At 40.5% G+C, this 20,915-nt stretch overlaps 1 protein-coding gene across 5 annotated transcripts in view; it reads right to left on the minus strand.

Moving 5' to 3' along the window:
• The window catches only part of LOC100555420 (serine protease 53), a 79,359-nt gene that overhangs the window by 5,649 nt on the left and 52,795 nt on the right, over positions 1-20,915 (minus strand). Inside the window, exons 1-7 of one of the 5 annotated variants that reach the window (XM_062984026.1) lie at positions 16,679-20,885; positions 14,699-14,953; positions 12,956-13,253; positions 4,098-4,124; positions 3,308-3,476; positions 2,145-2,425; positions 341-507 (exon numbers count right to left, since the gene is read on the minus strand). In XM_062984026.1, the coding sequence (XP_062840096.1) occupies positions 341-507; positions 2,145-2,425; positions 3,308-3,476; positions 4,098-4,124; positions 12,956-13,253; positions 14,699-14,842 (1,086 nt within the window). In that variant the 5' untranslated portion in view covers positions 14,843-14,953; positions 16,679-20,885. Of the gene's footprint in view, positions 1-340; positions 508-2,144; positions 2,426-3,307; positions 3,477-4,097; positions 4,125-12,955; positions 13,254-14,542; positions 14,668-14,698; positions 14,954-16,678; positions 20,886-20,915 lie in introns of those variants that run through there. The other 4 variants (XM_062984024.1, XM_062984025.1, XM_062984028.1 and 1 more) reach the window with 4 other exon arrangements.

A 20,915-nucleotide genomic window follows, 5' to 3' on the forward strand; every position in this document is an offset into this window, starting at 1 on the left:
AGAGAGCCTGATGGTCTACAAAATGGCAGGAGGCTACAGCATGGTATGCCTTATACATCAGTATAATGCAAAATCGAGGTTTGCTTTTTGGATTTTTTCCCCCTGAATAATTTTAAGCCGTGGTTTGGTTGAACCTGTATATGCAGAACCCATCAATAAGGAAGGCCAGCTGTACCCATCAGAAGAAAAATTTTCACGTGTGAGCCAATTTTGAATTCTGAAGCTTCCAGGATTGGACATTTGTTTTCAAAAGCAAATTGAAAAAAAAAAGTATTTTTAGAAAGTTCCAGCATTTCCCCAAACCTATTCTTTTGAGTCTTTCATATTTATTTCCACTGACCTTGCAAGGACCTCTCTGCCTGTCAGGAGTCATGGCACAAACCATGCCGGGCAAGGCTGGGTTGACAATCCTCCTGTTCCTCAGGTTGCTGTAAATGCAATTGCAAGTGTCGACAGTCATCAAGTCCATCCCTATCTCTTGGAGGGCCATGGGGTTTGGCAGGCTGACTGGAAGGCAAGAAGGAAGGAGATGACATGTTTTGGAAGCACCGATCTCAAACAATTGCACCTTTGTACACTGTAAAAGGTAACTTTTTACATTACACTAAGACAGATTCCACATCACAGTCTATGTTGCCCTTATTTATGAACCTTTAGCTATATTTATATAAGGCAATAAATCACTGTTAGTGAATTGTGAAGAAGCATATCATGGCATTGGCAAGTGATCCTATGCACAGCCGGCATTTCTGATGTTCATTGGGCACTCCTGCTGTACTCCAACACCTCCTAGAAAGGAGTCCAGATGTGCATCTAGAAGATGCCCCAGTTCACCACTGTGCATTAGACCATGATGCAACAAATGTCCACATTATGCAACATATGTCCAGGTGTGATAATGGCACAGGAGCTCCTAGGTGGAGGCAAACATGGTGAAACTGTCTGGTTCTTTTTCATGTGCATGGAAGTCCAGTTATGAAAGTGTACATCCTTTACTGAATTCCAGCCAGAGATTTTATCAGGCTGCAATACAGAAAAAGGGAAGAGCCCTGCCAGATCACCTAAAATGCTAATTGTAGCTAAATAAACAACCAGGGATTGTGTCACTCTCTGGTGTCCATCATCATCATCATCATCATCATCATCTAGCCAAACCCCTTTCTAAAGCCATTCACTTTACAGAACAATGCATTACCTTCAGTATTGCTTGGCAAAGTTGCTCTTTCTGGATTCCTAGCGTGCCTTAGCCAGCAAACTAAAGAATTCAAACAACTGTACTCTGTGTATTCTAAAAATGGAATATTTTCAGGTTCTGAACCTAGAATGTGGTTGGTCTTGACATTAACAGGTCACCAACTATTCCATTTCCTTCTATGGCTAATTAAGATTGGTCTGCATTTAGATTGAAACTAGAACTTCTGAGAAGTCGGTGGCGGGGAAGAAGACTATGAAGTGATGGATATCTATCAGGTGTTTCTGCCATCCTGATAATTTAGCAATAGGAACACCAAAAAGGCTAAAATCCAGTGGGTGTGTCTTATGAACACATGCATTCCCCTATAGAAGCAGCTGGACATTTGTGTCTGATGTGGAATGCCCATGTTCAGGTCAAATCTGGAGGAGAGGAATTGTCCAGGTAGTACCACTGCACATACATAGATACTAATATGTACACTGATGCATATATGCATCCAACTGCACAACAGTGCCCTTCAATAATGAGTTATAGATCAATATGTCACTCCAGATGCAGAGAAATAGTGGCTGTCATCTCAGTTGGGCAGTGAATCCATTCCAGGTTTTTACTAGCTGTAAAGGAGTTTTCGAATACAGTATATTGAACATGTTTAAGAACAGTGATCAGCACCTTGGAGAGCTCTTTTAAAGCATCATTGAAATCCTACACTGCAATTGTATACATTTTCACACAGTTCTGCTGGTATTTCCCTATGAGTAGAGTAGTTAATTTACACCATGTTTTACAACATGGAGTGAATGTTGACAACATGGAATGGATCCATCACCCCACTGACATGGGGACAACCATCTACCATTGTATGAAGATTTATATAGACTCTTGGTCATCATTTCTCCTCTAATAGCAGGTGGGATTTGGGGCGGAGGGAATTATCTTTTTCATTCACCATTTGTGGCGACGTCTCCCCAGCCACTCAACCAGCACTGTGTTCCAAAGGCAAAGCGGTGGTTGGATTTTGGTAAGCAGACAGGCGATATATCCCTGTTGTAGTTGACAGGCTTTGTCAGGCGCGCCAGTGCAATGTCTTTGCCTTTCTCAAAGTGAGTGTAGTTCTCGTGAGGGATGATGGTGCTAACATTGCTTTCCAAACCCCGTGTCTCCCTGCCTGTCAGTTTCAGACGGCCCAGCACCACTTTCCAATCAGCTGGGTTGATTGGCGTTCCAACCCTGTAAGTGAAGTAAGATACAGAGATGGTGAGACAAAAATAATGTAATTTCTTTTCTTCCATACTAGTTAGGATGTCTAAAGAGAATCCACAGAACAGATTAGAACCATTACTCCAGGTCCAGTTTACTGCTTCCAGGGATTAAATGGAACTGGAAGTGGCTGGGAGTCCACTTCTGTTTCTTTATATACAGTAGAGTCTCACTTATCCAAGCCTCGCTTATCCAAGTTTCTGGATTATCCAAGCCATTTTTGTGGTCAATGTTTTCAATATATCGTGATATTTTGATGCCAAATTCGTAAATACAGAAATTACAACATAACACTGTGTATTGAACTACTTTTTCTGTCAAATTTGTTGTAAAACATGATGTTTGGTGCTTAATTTGTAAAATCATAACCTAATTTGATGTTTAATAGGCTTTTCCTTAATCCCTCCTTATTATCTAAGATATTCACTTATCCAAGGTTCTGCCGGCCCGTTTAGCTTGGATAAGTGAGACTCTACTGTATATATAATTTTTATTATGATTTTTCAAAGATGTACAGTGAAAGAGTGAGAACAAGTTCCTTAAAGAAAGTGAAGAAAAGAAAGAATATAGTGACCCATCACCCCTTACTACCCACCTACCCTCAGAATAAAAAATAAAAAGAAAGGAGAAAATAAATAAATAAATGGAGTCCAATTCTGGTTTTGAAAAAATGTGTTTTTGTTCAAGTTAAGCAGTCCTGGGGAAAAGACACATTCTTTGTTCTTGTTGTGTGCCTACAAGTAATCTCTGGCTTACAATGCCTACAAGTAATCTCTGGTTTACAATCTCTGGCTTACAATGAAGTTATAAGTAATGCCATTCCAAGGGATGATTTTCCCTGCCTTCACTTACTCAAAAAAACAATGTGCAGCTGTCAGGATCCATTCGTTGCTGATGAGGCTTCCACCACAGATGTGTTGGCCACGGTACTGGAGGCTGACTTGCCAGGGCCACTCTCCGCGGTTGGCATTTATCCCCCCTGCCATCCGGGGAACCAGCTTTTGGCGGCCACAGCTCAGTGCTGGAGAGGAAATAAGGAGGTTTAAACACACCACTATTACTCTCATCATCCCTAGACAGCTTGGCTAGGGCTCAGGTATGATGGGAGTCATAATCCAATGACATCTGGGATCCATGTTTCGGTAAGGCGAGAAATCCCATAATCACCAACTGATATGAATCTCTACTAGTACAGGGAAAATTATGAAACCTCTGGACATCATAATGGCTTAATCTTTTCCCCCCAAGGTGAGATATAGTCTTTAGTTCATCAGGAAATTAAGATGTTATTAGCCTGTCTCTCTGCAAACCATCCTATATACATTGACAAGACTTACAAATATTGTGAGTAACAAGCATTTTAAATATCTATCCAATCAGCCACAATCAATGGACACCTTAAATGAGAAGTAGGTACGTTTTTGGACTAGTAGGGTCCAGAATGCCCTATTGGCCAGGGCATTCTGAACCCTACTTCAAAAAAGTAACTTCCCTGGTTTCTTATTCAAAACCATTTTCCTGGCAACTGTTTGTCCAAAGAAGAGGTAGCAGCATTGTGCAGATAGATTTCACTGCAACCATTAAGTTTTATTATTCTGACTAAAATGCTTATGTAAATACCTTTTGAAAGATAGGTACATACCTGGTGCAGATGATATCTGATGGAACCCTAGGTAAAAGAGGGAAAAAATTATAATCCTTAAATCTTTTCATGTGAACATCACCAAAAGTCAGCAAAAAATAATGAAAATAATGATGATAGTTGTGCAAGTAGAAAGTAGTGGCATATAAGTTTCCAGTCCTCATTATTTTAGTATTCCTTATAGTGTTGCTATAGTTGCTGCCTGCATCGTGAAGCGATTTGAGTATTGTATTACAACCTTGAGAAAGCATTCAAATCATAGCTTTGCCATAGAAACTAATTAGTTAACCTTGGACAAGCAACTCTCAGCCTTAGCGAAAGGCAGTAGTAAGCCTCCTCTGAGTGAATCTTGCCAAGAAACCCCCATGATAAGCTCAACCTAGGACCGTCATAAGCCAAAAAGGACCTGAAGGCACGCAACAATAAGCAACAACCACAACCACAGTAACCATCGCCACCACTATTAACTCCCCCTCTTCCCTGCATGCCAGCCTATTTAGAGAACATAGAAATATAGGGATTCTAGTGTATGTCTCTACTGTAGAATTAATGCAGCTTGAGACCAATTTAACTGCCATGACTCAATGTTGGGAGTTGTAGTTTCACAAGATCTTTAGCTTTTTCTGCCAAAGGGTACTGGTGCATCCTTAAACTACATGCCCTCGGATTTCCTAGCATTGAGCCATGGCAATTAAAGTGGTGTCAAATTGCATGCATTCTACAGTGTAGATGCACCCAATGATAACACAATACATATATACATTATAGCCTCCAGTGTGTATTATTTCCAGTGTCTTACTGTCTACAAGGCTAAACGTTTGGAGACAGGAGGTAAAGTTCATGGAGGAGGAAAATCTCATTTGGTGGGGCAATGCTCTCATGTTGCAACTCTTCCTGCAGCTACTCACAAATGTAGGTAGGTAAGAGTTCTCCCTTTCGAGGAAAATACTCTTTTTCCTGGACCTTCTGATTTATGGGGGTTGTTTTGCCTCATCAAGGGAGAAAGTCCTGATCAGCGCCTTTCTGACTCAAGCCACATCCCTGCTGGGCCAGTCCCTAAGCCAGGAAAGAGGAAACGGCTACAATTGCCTCAATTTCTGAATGGGCTCACAGTTATTTACTACAATGCGTAAGGCATCCAATATCCTGGCCAGGATTGTTACATCCTGGTTTCAGATCTGGACTAGTTTACACAGACATAATAAATGAGAAAGGTCAGATCTTGAGATGCACATGGGGCAATGCCTAATTGGGGCAAGTGGACTGCATCTCTTTGAAAGAAAAGAACAACAGTGTTCCATGTTCAAAAGGATGTATATTCAAAACCTATTGCTCCTGATGTAATCTAGCCCTGTCCACACTCTACTAGGGATTTAATTCTTTGCTAAGAACAAAGGAGGCAACAAGCAATTTTTCCTGCCACAAGAAAGTTGTTGAAAGCTGCAGTTTTCAAAGTCTGATCTCAATGACTTCAAATAATTTCCAACTTATCATGACTCTCAATGCCAGAAGAGATTTGGCATTGCCTTTCTCTGAGGCTGAGAAAGTGAGGCATACTCTAGGTCACACAGTGGATATTCATCACTGTGTGGGCATTTGAACCCTTGTCTCCAGCGTCCTGGTCCAACAGTCCAACCATTAAACCATACTGGTTCTTAAATCAGGATTAATCTGCACAAAATTAACATGCACACTTTTTGCACTAGAAATAAGGTTCTGCACAGAGATAATACTTTCTGTTTCAAAAAATATCATATCATTAGGATGTGTGGGTTTTGCACAGAAAATGAGGTTTACCTCTTTAAATGGACATTTTGCACAGCATGAGGTCCCTTCCACACTGCCATACAATCCAGTTTCTGAATCCAGATTATCTGCTTTGAGCTGGATTATGTGAGTCTGGATTCAGAAATTGGATTATATGGCAGTGTAGAAGGGATCTTATGCTGTGCAAAATGACAATTTAAAGAGGTAAACCTCATTTTCTATGCAAAACCCACATAGGTGAATTTTACATAGAATATGTTTTGTCAGTCCTGTTAAAATACTTTTAAATAATTTGAAACTATTTATTTGGAGGAATTTGTACAAAGCCTCCAAAAGTTCAAGTCATCATTGAGCCATGAGGCTCCCTATATAATCTTGTATTAGTTGAGTCCCATAATGGGAGAAAGATGGGATAGAAATAAAATAGATATGTAAAATTATACAGTTGGGACAGACCACAAAGGCCATCCAGTCTGACCCCATTCTGCCATGCAGGAATCAAAGCACAACAGATAGGATGTAGTATAACTATTGAAAGCAAGCAAAAATGCAAGCAAACATATTGGATCATTTAAATCTCTGTCCAGCTTTCTAACTATATTAATACACTGTCACCCTTCCTGCTGCCACTGTGTGTTTGGTTTCCTATGTTATTTTCATTTTGCTGGCAGCGTTCCTCCACCTTTCATCATTGACCTGAATTGGGAGATAAAGTTGGGACAACTACAAAGACTGGGGCAAGCATTTCTCTTCCACCGATAGGTCTTCAATATATCTTTTGGAGCTGTGCCAAAGGTTTAATTGAAGTCGAAAAAGAAAGGAGGGCATTTAGAGCACCCTGTTCCTGATCACAGAAACAGAGCAAACTTAATGGTACGGGAGGGCAGACAGTTGGCGCCTTTGGTCACACCCAATTGCTATTCTGTTCTTGGAAACAAAATCCTATACTAATTGCTATATTTTGGCTTGCAGAAAGGTTTGGCTACACCAATGAGAAGAATATGGGTCACAAGAACCTTTCAGAGCAAGTGTTGACTTCTTGGCTGAAAGATCAGAGTGCCTGAAGATCCTTCCCTGTTATGCAATAATGGTGGGTGATAGTGACCAGAAGGAATTTCCAGAACTCATACAATTTCTGAAATACATACACATACTCTGTATTTATTTCAGAAACTTTTCTTTTTATGAGGATTTCCCACATTGCGAGGTTGAGCTTTGGAATTTAGAACAGGTTGTACGGCTGAGCCACAGGGGAACCTGTGTGGCCTCATGACCTTTTCCAAAGAAGCAGGCTGGACTCTCTTTTATGAAAAATAAACAGTAACATTCCTTCAGCCCCCAATGGTGCAATGGGTTAAACCCTTGTGCCAGCAAGACTGCTGACCGAAAGGTCGGCAGTTCGAATCTGAGAATTGGGGTGAGCTCCCATCTGTCAGCTCCAGCTTCCCATGTGGGGACATGAGAGAAGCCTCCCACAGGATGGTAAAACATCTGGGTGTCCCCTGGGCAATGTCCTTTCAGACGGCTAATTCTCTCACACCAGAAGCAACTCGTGTCAGTGGCTCCTGACACGAAAAAAGCACAAAAGTACAGGTGAAATGTCTGGACTTTGGACTATCTAAAAGGAACTTCAGGGGAAGTAGGAAGAGACTTCAGGTGTACGGTACATATGTCTTCATCCTGCCTGTTGACTTGTAGTAACCCCATGGATTTTCATAGGTTTGCTTAGGCAAGGAATATTCAAAGTTGGTTTGGGAAGTTATTAAATGTTGATGTTGTTTCATGTTTTTATGTATTTATTATGTTTAAGTTTTATTGGTTTGTATCTTAATTTATTGTTGCTTGAGCTAGTCCCCACGTGAGCCGCCCCAAGTCCCTTCAGAGAGATGGAGGCGGAATATAAAAATAAAGTTGTTATTATTATTATTATTATTATTATTATTATTATTATTATTATTATTAAAGGATATCATGTGTAGGAGCTGCAGATCAGAAGCTCTTTTATGCCACACATTTATAGCACTTCAATTGCCTTGGCTATAGCCTATGGATGCTTGGGATTTGCAGTTCAAGGAGGTACTAGAGTCCTATGGCTGAGAATTGTTAAGACTTCTCTCTATGCTCCAAATCCCAAAACAGTAGGCCTTGGTATTTGCTGAGTTTAGTTCTAGGACTCCCTATGTATACAATAATCCATAGATGCTCTATATATACAATGGTGTTCTTTGTTTAAAATGGAAATATCAACAGCTGCTTTTGAATTTTTTGTTAATATTTTCAAGCCATGGACGGTGGAATCTATAGGTGCAGAATCCTTGGGCACAAAGAACCAACCATATTCCGCAGAATGAAACGGTGGCCAATGAAAGTGTATCAATAGCCATCACGAAATGGTGAGAGGAGAATGAAAAGGTTAAACTAAGCAGGAAAAGCCTCCATCTATGTCAGTGGTTCTCAACCTGGGGTCCCCAGATGTTTTTCGGCCTATAACTTCCAGAAATCTCAGCCAATTTACCAGATGTTAGGATTTCTGGAAGTTGAGAACCACTGATCTATGGGAAGTCTTATATCTGCATATTATTGTGATACTATATCATCCTGGGACTGGATTGAGACAAAGTTAGCCTTGGTAGAAATCCATGTGAATATTTCACCCCAATTAACATTTGGTCACAAATCCCATTGGTATGATTGGGAGATCAAGTGAAACAATTTCAGCTTGGCACAAATACTGCGTCTGCAAATTTTACAGCTCTCAGCCCGCAACATCTTTCTCAGTTTTCTTCATGACTGTTCCTCCAGATTTTTTTTTTTTGGGGGGGGGGGGGTTATCTGTTGCAATAGTAATCCTGATGACGTAGTAATCCTGATGAAGTAAAGAAATTACGACCTGGCATATTCCTATCATTGATTCAGAGGACAGCAGTAAAATGGAGCAATCTCAAGCAAAAGTGCTTGTCTTAAATTGTACAGTTGTGAAAGACACAGGAAAAGCTTTGTGGGAAAGAGCCATTTTAAACGTCACAAGTCTCAATAGTCCCCCCACATCCAAGCTTTCCCAACCAACAATACGCTGGCTGGGGCACAGGGCAAGCTGCAGTCCAAAAAGGGATCTTTTCAGTCCTCTGCTATTGCCCCCTTTACTTCAAGTCCATAGATGAATCAGAGGATGAACACTCTCTCATATACATAAAGCTGCCAAGGCATCCATTGTTAAGCCAAGATTGGAAGGAACACTTCCAGTCCTTCCCTGGTTTGCTCATTTCATGGAAGTTGGAGTGTGGTAAGACATCAGCATTACAGTAGAGTCTCACTTATCCAACACTCGCTTATCCAACGTTCTGGATTATCCAACGCATTTTTTGTAGTCAATGTTTTCAATATATCATGATATTTTGGTGCTAAATTTGTAAATACAGTAATTACAACATAACATTACTGCGTATTGAACTACTTTTTCTGTCAAATTTGTTGTATAACATGATGTTTTGGTGCTTAATTTGTAAACTCATAACTTAATTTGATGTTTAATAGGCTTTTCCTTAATCTCTCCTTGTTATCCAACATATTCGCTTATCCAACGTTCTGCCGGCCCGTTTACATTGGATAAGCGAGACTCTACTGTATTTGGCAGAGAAGGTTAAAGACTTTCTAAAACTATAACTTCCAGTATAATAATAATAATAATAAAACTTTATTTATACCCCGCCACCATCTCCCCATGGGGACTCGTGGCGGCTCACAACGTTACAAAAGTAACAGCGCAAATACATTAAACAATATACACAGTTTAAAACACAAGAAGATGATAAAACAGAAGTTAAAACAAAGGTTTATATAACAGTAATAATATCAAACAACCACCAATGCAAATCCGTCAACTTCAAAGGTGGGGGGGGGGGGAGACACTATAGCAGCAATATAAGATAAAATCATTAGATTAAAATACCCCGATGAAAGGAACCTAATAACATTCAGAATAGAATTATAATGAGGCTGGTCATCCAATAGCTGTCTCTCCAAAGGCCAGCCCAAACATCCAGGTTTTCAATTGTTTCTTAAAGGATGGTAGGAAGGGTGCCAACCTAATCTCCCTGGGGAGGGAGTTCCAGAGCCGAGGGGCCACAGCCGAGAAGGCCCTCTCTCTCGTCCCCACCAGACGTATCTGTGAGGAAGGTGGAAGTGAGAGGAGGGCCTCCCCAGAAGATCTCAGAGAGCGTGTAGGTTCATAGGGGACGACGACAGTATGCTATAATACCGAGCCATAGCAGTTAAAGTGGTGTTAATTCTACAGTGTAGGTGCACCCTAAGCAAAACCTTACAACCTCTGATGATGCCTGCCATAGATGTGGGTGAAACGTCAAGAGAGAATGCTTCTGGAACACGGCCATACAGCCCAAAAAATGCACAACAACCCAGCGATTCTGGCCATGAAAGCCTTCAACAACACATTGACCTTCAGATGTTTGACAACAATTCACATCATCCCTTAGCCTGGCATTGAAACTCTCCTTCTATTGTTATTGTTATTTCATTTATATCACACTATTTCCCCAGTACTAGCCCTCAAAGTGGCTTATAAACTATTAATTTTTAAATTAATTTTAGTTTAATTATAAACTAAGTCGCTAAGAAACTGCAAGTCGCTTTTGGTGTGGGAGAATTGACCGTCTGCAAGGACGTTGCCCAGGGGACGCCCAGATGTTTGATGTTTTACCTTCCTTATGGGAGGCTTCTCTCATGTCCTCGCATGGGGAGCTGGAGCTGACAGATGGAGCTCGCCCATTCTCCCTGAATTCGAACCGCCAATCTATCAGTCAGCAGTCCTGCCGGCACAATGGTTTAACCCATTGCACCACTGGGGGCTCCACAAACTATTAATACCAGTGCATTGGCATAAATCCTATCAAAGTCATTTCTAAATATATTATAGAATTAACACCAGTTAAAATCAATTCAAAGACAAAAGATGAAAACCAATAAGGCAACACATCGTTAAAATCCTTTTGTGGTCAGTTCACATTGCGAACAGAATCATTGAGTGACTGCAATGTCAGCAGGGCATGTGGATCCTCTCTAGGTTTTAGTCCAAAGTTTAAAGGTCTTCTGAGTTTAAACTCCAGCATCTCTCATGTCATGGATGAGACACTGCTTCTGTACCAACCTATCTGTGTAATCTTTCTTTGCTCATCCACCCATCCATCCATCATCCATGATAATTTCCTGCCATTCTATTTATTTATTTACCACACTTGTACTCTGCCTTTCTCACCCCAAAGAGGACTCAGAGTCGCATCACAAAGGCAACAATTTGATGCCGCATATACATATACATATCGATAAATAAACAAATGCATTAAAATCCAGACCAATTAAAAACATAAACATTAAAACATCATTTAAAAAATCACACAATCCAGGTCATATTTCTATTTCTTTCTAAAGAATGGATATAGTTTAACACCACATTAACTGCTAAGGCTCAATGCTATGGAATCCTAGGATTTGTAGGTTGGCGAGGCACCAGCAGTCTTTGGCAGAGAAGGCTTCTAAAAAACTACAACTTTCATGATTCCATAGCATTGAGCTATGGAAGTTAGTGGGGTCAAACTGCATTAATTCCATAGTGTAGATGGTCCCTGAGTGAGTCTGCTGCAGTAAAAAGTCTTCTATAACATCTTAAAGATATCCTGGAAATATAGTCAGTCGTGTCCCTGTTGACCAGACCATAAAGTACAACAAACCTCAAAATCCACAAAAAAAGCAATGCCTGTATTGGCAAACAATTTTGTGCATGTTGGGTAGCCAATAAGGGTAACACTCTTTTGTGGTTGTGGATTTTGCTGTAGTTTAGGGCCTTGTCATACGGCCAATGGCAGAAAAAATTATGCCGTTCAGATACTACGCATCTTTAAAAGATCCAAAGCTTTCATGAATGAGAGTTCACTTTTGTTTGCCTACAAATCTAGCCTCTGTTCTAATTTTTGGCTTCCAGCATTTAGCTTTCTCTCTTTTTCTCTCTCTCTTTCACACATACTCTCTCTTACTCTCTCTTACGCACACTGCTAATTCTCCATCTGTTTCCAATTACAATTACCAGTATATTCTACCTTTGGTTCTTCGAAATGGAGCAAATGCGTCAGGAGGTTGTGGTATCTCTTACTGTGGTATTCAAGTTTTTAAAAATTCAATTAAAATTCTGTTTTCCCAGACTATTTGCTGCCAACTCCCAATACCAGCTGCAATACTTTATTCCCAACCTTGAATTTGTTATCAGTTCTAAGTAATTCTCATAACAATATGCTACCTCCTCTTCACTTATCCTTTATTTATTTATTTCTCTCTTTGAATTGCTATGAAACACACACACACACACACACACATATATACATACTGTTGCACTATAATACTTTAAGTATAATTTATTTCTGAGAGGAGAACATTCACTTGTCAAACCATCAGAAGATCTCAGCAAAATAAATAAAAACAGCCCCGCACACATTGAATAAGTGGATGATGTGGGAGAAAAGTGGGTCCCTTCGGGTGAGAAGGGTGGGATAGAAATATTGGAAATAAAATAAATAAATATAATTGAAATAAACTATCAACATCCAAGGTGCAGTATATCATGACAACTCCCATTTGATAAAACCAATCTGCAATAAACTTAAGGTATCACAGAGACCTCTTCTTCCCCACTTTAGTCTCACAATGGTTTTGTGAGACAGGTTAAGCTGAGAGGATAAATGATTCAAGCTCTTTAGAGACTTGAACTGGAATCTCCCAAATTCAGGTCCAACGCTCTGTCCAATGCACCACATACATTCTCACCCATCCATACAGCCACACTATAGATTCGAATGAATGAATGGCTCAATGCTATGGAATGATAGGAGTTGCAATTGTAAAAGCTCTTTAGCCTTCTTTGCCAAAGGATGCTTGTGCCCCATCAAACTACAATGCCCAGGATTCCATAACATTGAGTCATGGCAGCTAAAGTGGTGCCATACTGCATTAATTATGCAGTGTAGATGAACCAAAACTCTCCATCAATGTATCTTTCCTCACAAAGACAGCCTGTCAGGACTCACCCAAAAGGACCAGCAGCACGAGCAACCCAGTGCTGACAAATCTTCTCTCCAGTCCTGCCATCCTTGCAGATTTTCCTTTTGTAACTATCTGCTCCCTGCAGGTCTTGAGTTTTATAGGCATCCGTGGCCCATGGCGGGAGGAGGCAGCCTGGGTCACCCCGCCCTTCCACACCCCATAAGTCTTACACAATATGGCATTTTTCTGGATGTGTAAGTTGGAGGCACAGTTAGTCATCTTGATTTCTTTGGAACCCAAAAGGCTTTCACAGTTTGATGTGATAACATTGTTCTTGCTGACCTGGCAGAAAAGCAAAAAGACAAATTGCTGGTAGTTTCGCTGGTTTTATCCTTGCCTTGTTAATAAGGAGTAAAGATTGTAAATATAAATTGCATATTTATTACGTTCCAAAAAATCCTCATTCTGGTAAGACCAAAAAGGCACAATTACCCCTATTCCATGGCAGCACTGTACCTAGATATTTGGGTCCTTTTGAATGAAAAGCTGGAGCCATGGTGTTTAAAATGATATCAAAATGCTGTATTTGTACAATGCGGATAAGCACTTAAAGACAAGTGAAGGAATGCTTCCAGCTTTCTACTCTTTGCTCATCTTCACTGTTTTTGCCATGTCCTTTGGTCTATTACTCTAAGCTACCATATATGCTCATGTATAAGTTGAGGGCAGGTTTATGGCCAAAATTATGGATTATAGTATGATAAGTCAAAAAAGGAAAAGCACTGCTGTTGACATTATTTTTCCACACAGGGATTTGAAAAGATCAGAAATAGGACCACGATAGAGAGAGTAGAAGGGGCCGGTGCTTTGTTTGGATTCTCCTAGGAAAGCCTAAGCTCTCACTTCTCCCCACTTTACTCTGAGATGCTTCTTTTTAAAAGGAGTTAAGGCACACCTATATAGACCCATTGTAAAGTCACCCCAGGGTTTTTTTGGGTCAATTGTTAACTAAATTTCTAGACTTATACATGAGTATATATAGTATACAGTGTTCCCTCACTTATTGCTGGGGTTATGTTCCAGGACCACCCGCAATAAGTGAAAATCTGCGAAGTAGGGACACTATATTTATTTTAATATTTATACATTATTTAGTATTAAGTCTTTATCAATCAATCATGTGTTGATAAATTGCCTCCTCTCGTTGTCGCTTGGGCTCCTTTTCTCTCCCTTCAGCTTCTTCTTCCTCCCTTCCTTAGGCTGTAAATTGTAATTTTTTTATGATTTATAATATTCTTCTAGAGTTTATTGAAAAACCATGAAACAGCAAATCCACAAAAAGTGAACCACGAAGTAGTGAGGGAACACTGTATACATATACTGTATACATGAGTATATACAGTACTTCTTTTGTTTCTTCCATGCGTATACTGCCTGCCTTCTCCCTTTTGACTAGGGCTGGCAAATACGTAGAATAAGGGATGCTCTCATCCTACTGCCAGAGTTCTTCATCCATCAAATTAGGTTGTGAATATCAACCATGGTTGAGAAAGGTTTCATTTTCCTTTAAGAAAATACATAGCAAGCAAGCACAATGAGATTTTAAATCAAATTGTGTGTTCCTCACATACCTTAAAGAAAAAATTGAGTCTTTTTCCAATCACAATAATGTCATAGTGATCGTGGTGGCAAACGTTATTAATGAAAGCACACACAAGCTAGGAGAAGATGAAGCAGTTTCATTTTGCTTGAGCTTACTGGGAAGAGTAGTATTATGGGACTCTCACCAGCTTGTGAGTGGCGCAGTGGGTTAAACCCTTGTGCTGGCTGAACCGTTGACATGAAAGTTGGGTTGCTGATCTGGAGATTGCCAGTTCAAATCCGCAAGAAAGGGTGAGCTCCTGTCTGTCAGCTCCAGCTTGCGTGGACATGAGAGAAGCCTCCCAGCAGGATGGTAACACCTCCGGGCATCCTTTGGGCAACGTCTCTGTAGACAGCCAATTCTCTCACACCAGAAACAACTTGCAGTTTCTCAAGTCGCTCTTGACATGAAAAAAAAGCACAAAAGTACAGGTGAAATGTTTGGATTTTGGACTATCTAAAAGGAACTTTGAGGGAGATGGGAAGAGACTGCAGGTGTACCGGTATATATGTCTTGATAGGCTTGCTTAGGTTTGCTTAGGCAAGAAATATTCAAAGTTGGTTTGGGAAGATACTAAAGGATATCATATGTAGGTGCTGGAGATCAGGAGCTCTTTTATGCGACACAGTATGTTCTTGAAAGTCACTTCTGACACAGCTTGTGAACCAAAGCATGATGGCATTGTGTTCGGCTACTCCTCTCCTGCTCTAAGGACAACGTTTTTCTTTTATTTAAGAATGTAAGAAGTAGTTTAAAAATTAAATGAAACCTCATTATATACACTAGCATTCCAATAGAACAAAAGCAGGAAACTCAAACCACAAGAAGTGGAAAAATAACACTTTAGTCATACATTTCTATAAAAGCTGACGAAATGTCCAAATATGTCCAAGTATAAATCCATTTGTACATTTTTTTCTTTTAAATTATTTCAGATGTTTCAAGTGTTGCTAAATCTTGTATCACAGATTGAGAAAATGTATCTTCTCAGTGACGAAGCATCAATCTTTTGTCAGTCAACAGCACATGAAAAGTCTACTACTGTTAGGCATTTCTTAATTTCCATGTGTAAATGGCACATTTCAAAGAATCCTAGAATTAGAAGATACCTCTTGGGCCATCCAGTCCAATCCCATTCTGCCAAGAAGCAGGAAAATCGTATTTAAAGCACCCCTGAGAAATGGCCATCTAGCCTCTGTTTAAAAGCCTCCAAAGAAGGAGCCTCCACCACACTCCGGGGCAGAGAGTTCCACTGCTGAACAGCTCTCATTGTTAGGAAGTTCTTCCTAATATTAAGGTGGAATCTCTTTTGCAGTAGTTTGAAGCCATTGTTCCACATCCTAGTCTCCAGGGCAGCAGAAAATAAGCTTGCTCCCTCCTCCCTATGACTTCCCATCATATATTTATACATGGCCATCATGTCTCCGCTCAGCCTTCCCTTCTACAGGCTAAACATGCCCAGCTCTTTAAGCTGCTCCTTATAGGGCTTGTTCTCCAGACCCTTTTTTTTCTTCGGTTCTAAGATACACTTTCCTCTCTATATAAACAGCTCTAAAAACAAGGTAGTACTTAGAATCATGTGTGTGTGTGTGTGTGTGGTACTAAAATTAGTGTGCATCTTACAATCAATGGCATCTTATTTTTTAAAAATACAATAATTAAACCTTGCACATCTCTCTTTTTTTGAATTATTTTTAATATAAACAAATCATACAAAATGTACATATAAACACACACAAACTAATTAACTAATCAACAAAAATAAAGTTAAATATACTTTTTCTAGAATAAAAGCGAACATATTACTATTACATTCAAAGCTTCAGAAAAACATTACCTACCTACAATTTACATCTAATCTAAGGGCTTTATATTCTCTATCTGATGGATATAGTCTTTCAATATTCTACACCCATTAAATGAAAAAGAACCATCGATATCCATTCCCCACATAATAACACTCTTCTAGTAAAAAAAAAACCAGTGATGGAGGTCTGACCCCATCATTTCTGAAGGAACATCATTTCTCTTCAAGGAACTCCACTGGCTGCCATTCATCTTCCAGGCCCAATTCAAGGTTCAGGTAATCACTTACAAAGTCCTGAATGGTTCGGGACCCGCCTACCTTCGTGACCATATCTCCTCCTATGAACCTTCACGATCTCTTCGTTCGTCCAGGGAGGCTCTCCTCTCGCTTCCACCTCCGTCACAAGCGCAGTTGGTGGGGATGAGGGAGAGGGCCTTCTCCGTGGTGGCCCCCCGGCTCTGGAACTCGCTCCCCAGGGAGACTAGGCAAGCCCCCACCCTGACAGTATTTAGGAAAACCTAAAAGCTTGGCTCTTCCAACAGGCTTTTGGAGAGTGAATTCCCCATCCCCGTGATAGACCTTGTATCTACGACCATTTACTCATCTGTTGCACTTTATCTTGCCCTATCTGTTTACTATAGTCACGCGGTTGCTCTCCTATTGACGGTAGCACTTAATCAACTACCTTGTTTACAATATTCACTCGTTGCACTTTACCCAGTTTGTCTTATCCCCTCTACTTGGGTGCCAAATCCATGTTTTTACTTTGATTATCATTTTATATTTTATCATGTTTAAACTGTTAATTTAATTTTTGTGTCTGTATTTTCTGATGTCATTTTATTTTGGTTTGTTGTTTTACCCGGGCTTGGCCCCATGTAAGCCGCCCCAAGTCCCTGCGGGGAGATGGAGGCAGGGTATAAAAATAAAGTATTATTATTATTATTATTATTATTATTATTATTATTATTATTATTATTATTATTATTATAACACACTGACCAGCTTCAAGAAAGTCTGAGGCCCATTCAAGAACATGCACATCTCTGAAGATCAAGGAACCTTCTGAAACCAAAGAATGTGAGAAACTACTGCCTTTCATTTAAGCAGAATTGCTAAGCCAGATGGAGAATGTCTCAAGATGCCTGCCAGTTTAAAGACACTGTGCAGTTATTCCATTTTTTTCCTCCTGAACACATTTTCTGTCGCAAAAAGAAGAAACAAAATCAAACGCGGGAGTTTGGGTCCATCTGTTCCCCAATAAATATTTTGTAAACTGAATTGGGTGATTGCCTAATAAAAGGCTTGTCTTGAAGCATTTCAAGATAGTAATTTCAGCGTTTCTGAAATGCAGGTCATGAGCCATTATTAATTAATTAATGGGGTTTCTTGGGGTTCCAAACGAGTCCCCAAATGATACTCATCAACGTCTTGACACGTAAGGAGCATAGTCACCCAACTATGGAATGCAACCTTTCATCCAAGGCCTCTCCCTTGTGATGGATCATTGATTTATGTTTCTTCTTTTATCATACTTGATGATGTTACATTTGTTCAGACTCCCCCTTCCCCTCAGGGGGTCATAGGGAAGCCAGTTTCTTGCAAAATATGCAGCTCGGCTGCCAATTTTAATGGTATCTCAGTGAACAATAGACTGTGCTTGCGTGGTGGCTGCCAGATAAGGAAATTTGACTGGGATTCGTGGAAAAAGAGGGAGGAGACTCACGTGCATGGTGAGATGACGACTAGGTGAATTGTTATCCCAGTGATCGAGGAAAACACCTGTCTTGGCTTGCAGGAAAACCACACAGCACAGGCAAGGAGATGCCAACTTTCAAAGGCCAAAAACTATGGCCATAGTTGGTGATTGTGACTCCAAGCCCACATTTAATGGTGCCCATCCCAAGTTGTTAATTTGCTGCTTCCATGGAATTTCATAGATAACAGGTTTGGACACAGGCACTTGGAGGATGGAAACGAGGATGTTTGCCAACTGAACATCAACTCAAGAAGTTGTTGTTCTTGTTTGTGTACCTTTAAATAGTTTTGGACTAGGTGAACTTACAATATATTTTCTTGATAACATTTCTTCAGAGGAGGGTTGTCCTTGCTATTCTCGGAGACTTAAAGAGTGTGACTTGTCCAAGATCACTCATTTGGTCCTCATGGATGAGCGGAGATTTTAAATCCTGGACTCCCAGATTCCCAGTCTAGCCCTCAGACCACAACACCATGCCGGTTCTCCCAAGTTTGCGATATCATGTTACAGTATTATTATGGTATATTATTACTGAAGATAAGATGGGAAGAACATTCACAGTTGGAAGCCAAGTTTTGGAAATGCTTTCTAACCATCAGTTCACAGCTGACCCTTTACACAGAACAGAAATGAGAGTTGTATATAGTGTTTTCTATAAACCAAGTGAGTTCGATACTGTGTTAAGTTAGAGCAGTGGCTCTCAAGTTTTAGATGCTTTAGATTTTAATGGAATCCCTGATCTTTGGTCATGCTGGCTGGAGTCTCTGGGAACTGAAGTTAAAAACATATTTAGCGTTTCAAAGGGTAAGGACTCCAGAGGTGTATTAGAAATGGTTTGGCCTCCCATACGTTTTAGCAACTTCAACTAAACCTTCTACCAACATGATATCAAAATCATGATATTGAGAAATCAGACCCCCTAATTATGAAATGTATAATGAAATGTATCAAGGTATGAAATAGAAACCGCTGCTCAACAGGGGCACGGACAGCAAAACAAGCAACACAGGGGTATTAACCCTTCCCTATGCTATCCAAGGCATCCCCAGTGGCACAGCAGATTAAACCACTGAGCTGCTGAACTTGCTGACTGAAAGGCAGGTGGTTCGAATCCAGGGAGTGGGGTGAGCTTCCGCCTTTAACCCCAGCTTCTGCCATTTGCAGTTTGAAAACATGCAAATGTGAGTAGATCAATAGGTACCGCTCCAGCGGGAAGGTAACAGCTCTCTATGCAGTCATGCTAGCCACATGACCTTGGAGGTGTCTATGGACAACACCGGCTCTTCAGCTTAGAAATGGAGATGAGTACCAACCCCCAGAGTTAGACAAACTAGGCAATGTCAGGGGAAAACCTTTGCCTCTTTATCCTATCCAAAGCTAAAAGATATATGTTTGGCTGAAGTTTCACTTTTAAAATGAACCTGTTCTTACTTACATAGTAATTGAACTTAAGAAGAAACCTACAGAACTTGAGTACTGCCTGTACAACATGCCAAACAATGTTTGTTTCTGTGTGTGACACACATAAGAGTTTTGCATAAGTTGTTAGTTTGAAAGATTGAGTTTGGTGCTTATTGAGATTTACACATAGCAGTGTTTACAAATATACAAACACACCTGCACATGCTAAGCATCCTGTTATATAAGCAATTGGAAGGAATTATTTGGCTTTGTATAACAAGGCTGTGTTTGCTACTTAGCAACCGACTACAAACTGAATCTCTGCCCTGAGGACTGAAGATGAGGGGCCAGGCCTTGAGATCTGGCAACCATATATGTGACGTGCCACACCGCATACACTTATGTGCTAGAAGAATGATGGATAGCTAGAGCAATGGGGGAGGGGGAGGACAAATCCCACTGAGCACAACCACAAACTTATTTCAGGCACAAAGAGAGATTGTGTTGCTGTGAGTTTTCCTGGCTGTATGGCCATGTTCCAGAAGCATTCTCTCCTGATGTTTCACCCACATCTATGGCAGGCATCCTCAGAGGTTGTGAAGTCTGTTGGAAACTAGGCAAGTGGGGTTTATATATCTGCGGAAGGTCCAGGGTGGGAGAAAGAACTCTTGTCTGTTGGAGGCAAGTATGAATGTTGCAATTGGCCACCTTCATTAGCATTTAATAGCCTTGCAGCTTCAAAGCCTGGCTGCTTCCTGCCTGGGAGAATCCTTTGTTGGGAGGTGTTAGCTGTTTCAGTCACTACTATGTTCAGGCACAGTATCCTCCAGCAAAACTATTCTGGGCAATGAAGGATCTGACGCATTCTGACTCTCAAAGGAGAGGTGCGGAAACTTGCTGAGTGACACATTGAGCTCTTCTACACTGCAACATAATCCAGATTATCAAATCAGATAATCCACTCTATGTTCTTTGAACTGGATTACATGAGGCCCTTGTAAGAGTTCTTTGCTCCAACAGTGTTGCTATGGATTTAGCTTTCTCTTCGAAGAATACACCAAGACACACAGGGGCTGAAGATACCATACATCTTTTTTTTTTCAAAATACAAGAGTCTAGCATTACTGCCCATCTATATAGGGCCTTAGCTACAGTGTCATCAATCACTTCTGGTACCTGGTGCCTGCCCTTTCCCACAGACCAGAATCCACCTTCTCACACCTCAGGGCAATTGACTTTCATGGCCGGTTCATGTGTCCTTGCACATCCTGTCCTCCCTTTTGGCCATCAGCCATGTGCTACACATCAGAACTGGGGAGCTGATAGTTGCATGGCATGTGTGATTATGACAGGCCCCTTCTACACTGCCATATCAAATCCAGATCATCTGCTTTG

This window comes from Anolis carolinensis, chromosome 6 (assembly GCF_035594765.1).
Source record: "Anolis carolinensis isolate JA03-04 chromosome 6, rAnoCar3.1.pri, whole genome shotgun sequence".
Taxonomy (NCBI): domain Eukaryota; kingdom Metazoa; phylum Chordata; class Lepidosauria; order Squamata; family Dactyloidae; genus Anolis; species Anolis carolinensis.